Source organism: Musca domestica, unplaced genomic scaffold, assembly GCF_030504385.1.
Source record: "Musca domestica strain aabys unplaced genomic scaffold, Musca_domestica.polishedcontigs.V.1.1 8, whole genome shotgun sequence".
Lineage (NCBI taxonomy): Eukaryota > Metazoa > Arthropoda > Insecta > Diptera > Muscidae > Musca > Musca domestica.
In genome coordinates, this window is record NW_026712409.1 from 20,648,353 (window position 1) to 20,658,657 (window position 10,305).

General features: G+C 32.4%; 1 protein-coding gene across 1 annotated transcript in view; it reads left to right on the forward strand.

The window, feature by feature from the left end:
* Positions 1-6,952: 6,952 nt before the first annotated feature.
* LOC101899460 (uncharacterized) overlaps positions 6,953-10,305 on the forward strand; it is a 61,692-nt gene continuing 58,339 nt past the window's right edge. Inside the window, exon 1 of the mRNA XM_005178301.4 lies at positions 6,953-7,600. Within this exon, the coding sequence (XP_005178358.1) occupies positions 7,532-7,600 (69 nt within the window). The 5' untranslated portion in view covers positions 6,953-7,531. The remainder of the gene's footprint in view (positions 7,601-10,305) is intronic.

Sequence of the window (10,305 nt, forward strand, 5' to 3'; positions counted from 1 at the left end):
ATATATATCTTCATCCGATTTCGGGTTAAATGTGCACCAAATGTCCACTATCAGTCCAAATTACCTGAATTTTGGCACACCCAACCGAGTTCGGCCTAGAAGCAAGTATATCAAATGTGGAGAAAATCGGTTCAGATATAGCTATAGCTCCCATATATATCTTTCATCCGATTTGGTGTTTAAGCCTCTCACATTCGTAATATGCACTCCACAAGAATGATATTTGGTACCAGATATAAGATACAGCCCAGAAATAGCAGTTTGTAATTTTATCGAAATCGGTTCAGATTTGGATATAGCTCCCATATATATCTTCATCCGATTTCGGGTTAATTGTGCACCAAATGGCCAATATAAGTCCAAATGGACTGAATTTTAGTACATCGGACCAAATTCAGCCTAGAAGCAAGTATATAAAATTTAGTGAAAATCGGTTCAGATATAGATATAGCAACCATATAGATGTTTCATCCGATTTAGAGATTTAGTCCCATACATTCGTAATATTCACTCTACAACCGTGATATTTGGTACCAGGTATTAGATGGAGCACAGGAATAGCTGTTTTAAATTTTATCGAAATCGGTTCAGATTTGGATATAGCTCTCATATATATCTTCATTCGATTTCGGGTTATATGTGCACTAAATGGTCAATATCAGCAGTTCAGAGATAGCTATAGTTCGTAAAATGCACGATAGAATTAGATAGATTTTGATTTTGTACCAAATATCTCATAGAGCTCTGAAATGCCCTGTATAAACCTTTTTACGAGAGCTCTACTAAATATGCATAGTGGTGTAGGGTATCATATAGTCGGCCCCGCCCGACTTTTGAGCTTTCCTTACTGGTTTTTATCTCACCCAGTTTTTATACCCTACACCACAATGTGGTCAGGTTATTATGTCTTTGTGCATTTGTTTGTAACAGGCAAAAGGAAACGAGATAGACTCATAGTTACTTTTGAGGATCTGCATAGAATCACTTTCTGAGTTGATTTATGCATGTCAGTCCGTCTGTCCATGTATTCTTGTGAACAAAATGCAGGTCGCATTTATTATCCGATTGAGATGAAATTTTCCAATCAAAATTTTTTTGGCCCAAGGACGAGCCCTATTAAAATTGGAGATAATCAGTACAAGTTTAGTTATAGCTCCCATATATATCTTCGTCCGATTTGCCTTTTATTGTGCACCAAACGTGTAATATCAGCCCGAATAGTATGGAATTTTGCACATACAACCAAATTAGGCCTGAAAATATGTATGTCAAATTTGATCGAAATCGGTTCAAATATAGCTATAGCTCCCATATATATTTTTCATCCGATTTGTTATTTTTGTCCACCGCCGCCGTAATATGCACTCTGTAATAACAATATTTGGGGAAATATATCAAATGCAGCTCAGAAATACCTTCGCTAAATTTTATCGAGATCGGTTCAGATTTGGATATAGTTCCCATATATAACTTCGTCCGATTTACCTTTTATTGTGCACCAAACGTCTAATATTTGTCCAAATGGGATGGAATTTGGCACTTACGACCGAATTGAGTCTAGAAGCTAGTATGTCAAATTTGGTGAAGATCGGTTCAGATATAGCTATAGCTACCATATATATTGTTTATCCGATTTGTTATATTTGTTACTCAATGCCGTAACTAGCACTCCGTAACAACGATATTCAGGGAAATATATCAAATAAAGCTCAGAAATATCTTTGCCAAATTTTATAAAGATCGATTTAGATTTGGATATCCGATCTTTATCTTTATCCGATTTCAAATTAATTGTGCCCCAAATGGGCAATACAAGTTTAAAAGAAACAAATGTTTCGGCATATTTAGTCCTTTGAACTCTAAATTATAATTGTAATCATAGCGTGTATGATTGAATTCTCCCATAAAAACTTTTAATTGTTATGCGGAGCCCTACTAAATTAACAAAATGGTGTAGGGTATCATAATACCGGCCCCGCCCAACTTTAAGACTTGCTTTACTGTTTTTTTTTTTTTTTTTCAAAAATTAACTGTTACAACACTCTTTAAATTTTAGGACTTGTTTAGGCAATGAAAAAATTTAGTTTTCGTTTCATCCTAACATATTTTCGAATCTTTTTATTTACATTCTATATAGTTTCGGCTTTCTTGTATAAATTATGCAAGTGCCAATTCTTTCTAATTTGCAAATACAGAACATCTCTTCAATACTTCAGAGCGAAAAATTCCCGTCTGTGAATATCAGTTTTGCTTTAGCCACCTACGAAATGCCAGCAAAAAACACAGATACTAGCCATTGTCCAAAATGAGGTTCTAATTTATTTGCACATTATATTTTTTTATTATTTTTTCCAATATTCATGTCTTCCAGCGATACCTATCGATGATATGAAAGTGGGGGTGGTGGGGGACACAGGAACGTAACAACGTCGAACACCCCAATCTACATAATGAGCAATGTTCAAAAGTAAGGCGGCGGCGGGTTATGCTAAAATATTTCAAGATATTCGAAACTAATTAGAAAAGCCACTCATGTATGAAATGAGCGACCAACCGACCGCCTGACTCTCCATAAGAAATTTAAAAAAGCAAAACGTGTCTTCATATCTTCGAAGAAGCTATGAAATAGAAATAAGAATAAAACAGAAAAATTAAGAATAGGAGAAAAATTTCCCTTTGTTAGATTTTTTGTTTTCGATAGTCAAATTCATTTGGTGATGCACGACTGGACTTTGTAGCATAATTAAAGGGAGAAGCTCGAAGATACAGAGAATGTGGGAATATTGAAGTTTTTTTTTTCATACGCCTGAATTATAATGTGTTTATTATTAATTTTTATTTTTTGCCCATTTTATTAATATATCTATTTAATTATGTAAAATTTTCTGAATGGCTTTGTCAAAGTTTTTATGACGACGATCAAAGATATTGTTTTTTTTTTTACATGAAGCTGTAGCGTGAATTGTATTCACGCTTCGTTAGCATGGAATAGCCTTAGGCTATAGGCCAATGGAGAGAATATTGTGAAAAATATTGTTGCTACAACAACCACAATATCCTCGAATGAGAACAAATAGAATATATCGAAATTTTAGAGCTTTTTAGAGAAACTGATGTAGAATGAAAGAGGCCATACCTGTAGTAGGTCCAAGGAATATATTGAAGATAATTCTGGGCAACTCAAGAAATGATTAGAGAGAAAATCTAGCACAATATGAAATTAGAACTAAAAACAAAAAAAGAAGTGTATTGGCGTTTTGAAAGTTTAGATCGCAAAGTAACATAAACTGAGGCGACATGTTCGGCACTCTTGTACATTTTTTTAAAATTCGGATTAAATGTTTTTGGAATCCGTTTATATTAGTTAAATAGTGTCTTGGGAAATATTGCAGATAAAAACATGAGGAATATTATGGCCGAAAGTGTTAACCCCCAAGCGAGTAACCAAAGGGGTCTTTTTGGTCCCTTTTTTTTAAATATGTTTATAATCTCCCCTTAAATGGGATCGTAGAAAGTCAAAATATTCTACAATTTTTTTTTTTAATTTTACCTAAATACCTAAATGCTATATTAGCTATATCTGAACCGATTTCGATCAAATTTGGCATACTTATTTTCATACCTGATTTGGTTGTATGTTACAGGTTTGGTGCACAATAAAAGGCAAATCGGACGAAGATATATATGGGAGGTATATCTAAATTTTTATCGATTATCTACAATTTTTAGAAAGGTTCGTACTTGGGCCAAACAAATAATTTGTTCAAAATTTCATCCGGATCGGGCAATAAATGCGCACTGTATTTTGTTTACAAAAATACAGATGGACGGACATGCATAAATCGACTCAGACTGTGATTCTATGCAGATCATCAAAAGGAACTATGGGTCTATTTCGTTTCTTTTTGCTGTTACAATCAAATACACAAAGACATAATACCCTGACCACCTTGTGGTATAGGGTATAAACAAACTACTATAAAATTTATAACAGTGACCTCAATACCAAATTTCAGAATTTCAGCTCTATCCCTTCACCCAATACCAATTTAGTAACATTTAGTACTGTTCGTAGAATTTTAGTATACATTTCCAATACCACCTCCATTTCTAAAACCAACAGAGACCTCAATATAAATATTGAGAATTCCAGCTCTATCCCTTCACATAATACCAAATTTAGTACCACTTAGTACTTTTTGAACAATTAAAGTACACATTTCGCAACAATTTCCATTACTTAACTTCAGACACCAACAGTGACCTTAACATCAAATTTCAGGATTTCAATTCTACCCCATCACCCAGCACCCAATTTAGTACAATTTAGAACTTTTCGTACAATTTAGTATGCATTTGCAAGACCACTTGCATATCTCTCAAGAGATCTCATTATTAATTTTTTGGAATTCTAAACTTATCCTTTCATCCAATGCCCAAACCTCCCCCAAATCTAAATCCCAGAACCGAACAGTAACCTCAATGTCCAGTTTCAGGATTTTAGCTCTATCCTTTCACCCAATATCAAATTTAGTACCACTAAGTACTATACGCACAACTATGGCACACATTCCCAAAACCACATTCGTATCTTAATTCCAGTTACCAATAGTGACCTTTATATCAAATTACAAAATTTAGCTCTAACTCCTTACCCAATACCAAATTTGGTACCATTTAGTACTTTTCGTAGAAATATAGGACACATTTCCAAACCACCACCAAATCTCAAACACGTCTAATCTAAATATCAAACTTCAGAATTTTCAAATATTCGGAAATTTCAAAATCAAGCTCTATCCCTTCACCCAATACTAAATAGTATAGCAATTATAGTACACATTTCCCAAACCACTTCCACAAGTGTCCAGTATACATATGACAGGGACCCCAATACCAAATTTCAGATTAAAAGAACTATCTGTTCACCCAATACCAAATTGTACCAAATACAGTACTATTTGGTCAACATCATATGGTACCATCAAGTGGAATATCCAAAAACTCCTTGGTACATCCTCTATCCTCTACTCCACCAGTGACTCTCATTTCAAATCTGGTGGTGAAGATGATATATATCTGCGAACCCCTTCTGCTACCTAACCCACAGAAAGTCAAAATTTGTAATAATTGTATCTGTCTTAACTTGCGATACAAGTCAGCGATTCTTTACAATTTGCTATATCTAAATATTTCTCTTAACCAGAAACCTGAGATGAATATGGAATTTATGAATTCACATAAAATTGGATATAAATGTTCGAATGTCTTGTAATTTTTCCTATACCAATCATTTTATGTGTATTAGATGAAGTGTGAGAATAGAATACTTCTTGTACCATACTCACATTTTAACGTTTTCTGTAAATGATCTCATATCTCATATGAAGTGATGGAAGTAGTCCATATAGTCCAAACCTGGCGCGTCAATATATTTATGTCTTATTTATTTAGGTCCGATACGAAATGGACAAAATTGGTCCATTCCATCGGAACCAAGTACATAGAGGGTCAACAATTTGAATAACTATAACCCACATAAAAATTAACAAGTGAAAAAAACTGTAAGTTCCACCGGGCCAAAGTTTGAATACCCTCCACCATTTGGTACAAATTTGCGAGTTTTCAAAAAAATAAAATCCGTTAAAAATTCTGTTAAAATCTTAAAAATACCGAATATAGCCGTATATTAGGGTCTATTCGACGACGTGGACCTGCATAGTCAACTTTTGTCATAAGCTATTACAATATTCAAATGCGAAACTTGAAAAAAACATATGTTTATAATGTAGCTAAAATCATCAAAATAATGAATGTAAAGAGGTACATGGGGGTTGTAAAACGTGGACCTGCACAGACAATTTTCTGCCATAGGCTATAGTATCCATTACGAACTTCAAATACTAACTTTGAAATAGTTCCAGTAAATAATGACGCTAAAATCATCAAAATACCGAATATCGGTAGGTACCGTTATATGGGGGCTATACGAAGTCGTGGACCTATAAAGACAATTTTCTGTCATTGTTTGTAGTATTCATTACGAACTTCAAATACTAAATTTGAAATAGTTCCGGAAAATAATGACGCTAAAATCATCAAAATACCGAATATCGGTAGGTACCGTTATATGGGGGCTTTACGAAGACGTGGACCTACATGGCCCATTTTCTGTCTTAAGCCGTAGTATCTATTACGAACTTTAAATACCAGTTTTGAAAAATTCCGCTAAATAATGTCGCTACGTTTATATCTTTGAAAGCCTTAAAAATTATTTTTTAATAATCTTTATAAAAATATTCTACTATATGTCTAAAAAATATATTCATAAAAATCCAATTTTATTTCTTCTTTTCATAATTGTGACATCCAATATTCGAAGAGAATCCCATGGTGTCCCAAGCCTGTCAAGTAGTGCCATTGTATTTCGAAAACAATATTCATGTCATGGCAATAGCACACAGATTTTTCCACTTGATCATTTGAAAAACAATCATTGATTAATTCAACAACACTAGCAACAGCAACAACAAAAAACGCCTTCACGCATCACAGACCCGTTGAAGTTTAATCTGAACGCACCAACTTCCCGATCTGAATTACAAATCAATCTAACTAGAATTAAACAACAACAACAACAGCAGCAACAACCCCCAGCATTGATCTCTCCTCATCAACATTACAACTTATCACTAATGACATGCACTAATCTCCCACTCTCCCCTCAGAGTTAAAGTAGCAAAGCATTTAAGCTTTGATCAAAAGCATAAATCCCAGAATGGAAGCTTCCGTACCAACGTAAATCCATAACACAGGCTGTTGGACTTTAAGAGCAAAAAAACGAGGCTAGACGCTTAATTTAGCCACTGTTAATAATGAACAACAACAACCACAACAACATCGTGGGCCACAACAACAAGTAGCCACATTTTGAGTCATTCACAAGTTCTGAAATCTCACAGTGTGCAGTAGACCAGCAACAAAGGCGGCTGAATAAAACGGGCTATTATTTCCTTCAAGTTGTCTATCTTTTGAAAGTCGACACAAAAGTAAAAAACAAAAACAAACTAAAACCAGTGCTAAACCAGGCTTAAACCTGTTTGCTTACAAAAATTTGGCAAAATAAAAACTAAAAACTTTTTTCGTGTAAACTTTTATTACGAAAGAAGTAAGGAAGATTAGCGGCCTCAAAATAAAAAACGAAGATAGAAAGCCACAGAGCGAGGTTTAGAACAAAAAAAGCAACAACAACCCCATCAAGCCGTGCGTCTGACGCCGTAACTTAAAACGTGTTTGGAATATTTAAATCGTATTTCACTTCCAGAATTTATTAATTTATTAAATTATAAAATATCACAACAATCGAGAACACGGCCGCGCAAAGTCAATCAGTCAGTTAGTGTCCCCGTCTCGAAAGAAGACAACGTGTCGTTCCAATCCCTCGCTTCAAATTCTATTTTCGAAAATTTCAATTTCCGCCGCGCCCGGTGCTGTAATCGAATCTTAATACGACAATCCATCAAATCAGAAAATGAAGAGTTTCATAATCTTCCTCATCGTCAGTGCTTGTCTGTTGCATGCCGCATTTGGTGCACCACAGGTAGGAATAAACGAATGAATAAACGAACGAATGTTTGTCGGAATGGCGAAATGACAACAATGTTTAATGCGATACGATAATATCTTTTACGAGTCAGACCATGCGTCAGTTTCATAAGAAATGCATTTAGAGTGTGTCAATCAATGTTAAGTAGCTGCTGGGGCAGCAGCTCAAGGGAGGAAGTATTACCGGGGGACCATGGGATGTCTTTAAATATAAGAGTGTGTGTGTGAGAGAAAATTTTCAAGAAAATTATAAAAAATGTGCAAAAATGGTCTTTTAAGGGTATTTTACATGACGAACACATCTTAAAGAGGTCCACTAAATATGGGAGCTTTTTAAGTGGTCTTATAAAGGACAAAGGCTTTGAGGTGTTCTTTAGAGTGATTCCACAAAAGTGGATTTTTAAACTTGGACATTAAAAAATAAACTCAAAGATTTCAAAAAACAAAAAAAAAAGTTTTTTTTTATATTTTCCAATTAACCTCTATTTCAAAAAATTTTTTTTAAGATTTAAAAAGCTAAGCATAGATATTTTTAAAAGACTAACAGCGCTACAAACGTGGATTTTTTAACTTGGATATTAAACAAATAATATCGAATATTTCAAAAAAAAAATTAAATTTTCCAATCAACGTCTATTTCAAAGTATTTCTTAATATTTTAGGAACTATAGAGCGAGTAAGCGTAGATTTTTTTCGAACTAATTTTTTTTAAAGACCAACAAAACTGCAATCGTGGATTTTTTGAAGAATATTTTGTCAAAGACTAACTGAGCTTATATTTAAAAAAAAATTCTCAGTTCTACATAACCTATTAGCTTGGATTTAAGAAAAAAAATATATATTTTATAAACTGAAGCAGCGATGCTAAAAAAATAGTTTTTTAAATTTGGATATTAAAAAAAACTCGATCATTTCAAAAAAAATGGTTTTCAATTAACGTCCATTTCAAAGATTTTGTTTTTAATTTTTAGAAACTATTGAAGGTGTAAGCTCAGATTCTTTTTTTTTTCAAAAATTGTTTTTAAATACTAACAGAGTTGCAAACGAGGATTATTGAAAATATTTGAAAATATTTATTAATTATTATTAATAAATATTTATTATTTTATTTTAGACAAGCTACTAACTTGGATTTAGTAAAAAAAAAAACAGATATTTTTAAAGCTGGACCAGCAATGTTACAAACCTAGATTTTTTAAACTTGGATAATAAAAAAAAAAAAATTCGAGTATTTTAAAAAAATGTTTTTTTATTTTCAATTAACGTCTTTTGTAGCATTGCTACTTTTAGAAAAACTATTTCAATGTTTTTCTAAAAGTTGTGGAAAGTAAGCTCAGATTTTTACCACTAACAGAGCTTCAAACGTCGATTTTTTGAAAATTATTTTACCAAAATCTAAATAAATTTTTGTAAAAAAATTTCCAGATCTAGACAAGCTATTTTAAAACTGAAGCAGCAATGCTACAAAAGTAGTGTAATTTGAAGACAATCGGACACCTACATCACATTTTTAAGAGTTATGTTTATTCAAAATGTTGACCCTTTGTGGGGGAGGTACTTGATGGAGTGGACCGACCTAGCACTGATGCAAATATTAGGATTCGCAGCAGAATAATCGGATTTTACCTTTCTCTTTCTGTGCAGTAAATTATTTTCCTTGAAAATTTTGACATTTTGTGTGGGAAGTACCAGAAGGAGTAGATGGAATTAGAATCAGAATTAGGGGCGGATCCAAACATTTTATTTTTAGACGTTTTCCAAGGTCGTTGATTTTTTTAAGATTTTTAAAAATCTGGATTTTTTGATTTTATTTTTTTTATTTTTTCCTTAATTTCATTTATTTAAATTTATTAACTTGTTTATTTATTTATATTATTTTTTTTAATGTTGATTTGTCATAAAAACTGATTTCCTAGATTTTTTCAAAGATATGAATTTTTATGGGATTTTCTTTAAAATATGATTTAAGTAAGTGAATTTATATTTACTTTTTAGGGAACATTACACGAATATAGATTCGTTTTTTATAGACTTACAATTTTCTATATATTTTTGGGGGGATTTTTCGGCACGTAAATCTTTATAAATTTTCTTAGAGATTTTCATCTTCTTTCAAATACATGGATTTTTTTTTCTTCAAGGACTTTTATTTGAAAAAAAATTTTAATAATTTTTTGCAAATCCATGTTCAAGAATATTAAAATCTATCCAAGTAATCCTAGTCCTTGAAGAAGCAGTTCTACGAAAATCCATGTATTTGAAACAAAATGTAAGAAAATATCTAAAAAAGGTTTTATAAAGATATACGATCCGAAAAATCCGCCAAAAAATACGTCCTTGTAATGCATTTTTTAGGAAAATTTAGATTTTGGATTTTTTTTGAGATTTTTTCTAAAGGATATTATTTCAAGGACTATAAAAGAAAGAATCAAAATTTTTTTTTCAAGAAGTTAATTTTTCCTACCATAATATATGCAAAAATCGGAAATTTTTCGTACCAAGTTCTTTATTATCTGAACTGCTGCCGACTCGGAGACGGATTTGTTTAAAGTTTTGAGTATTGTGTCCTTTTATAATCAATTTGAATTTCTATACAACTTTTATTTCCCAAAAAATTAAATAACAAAGTACTAATACTAGCAGAGTGTGAGGGCGCGGAGATTTAATATAACTAATGAAAATAATGTAACCAAAAATAAG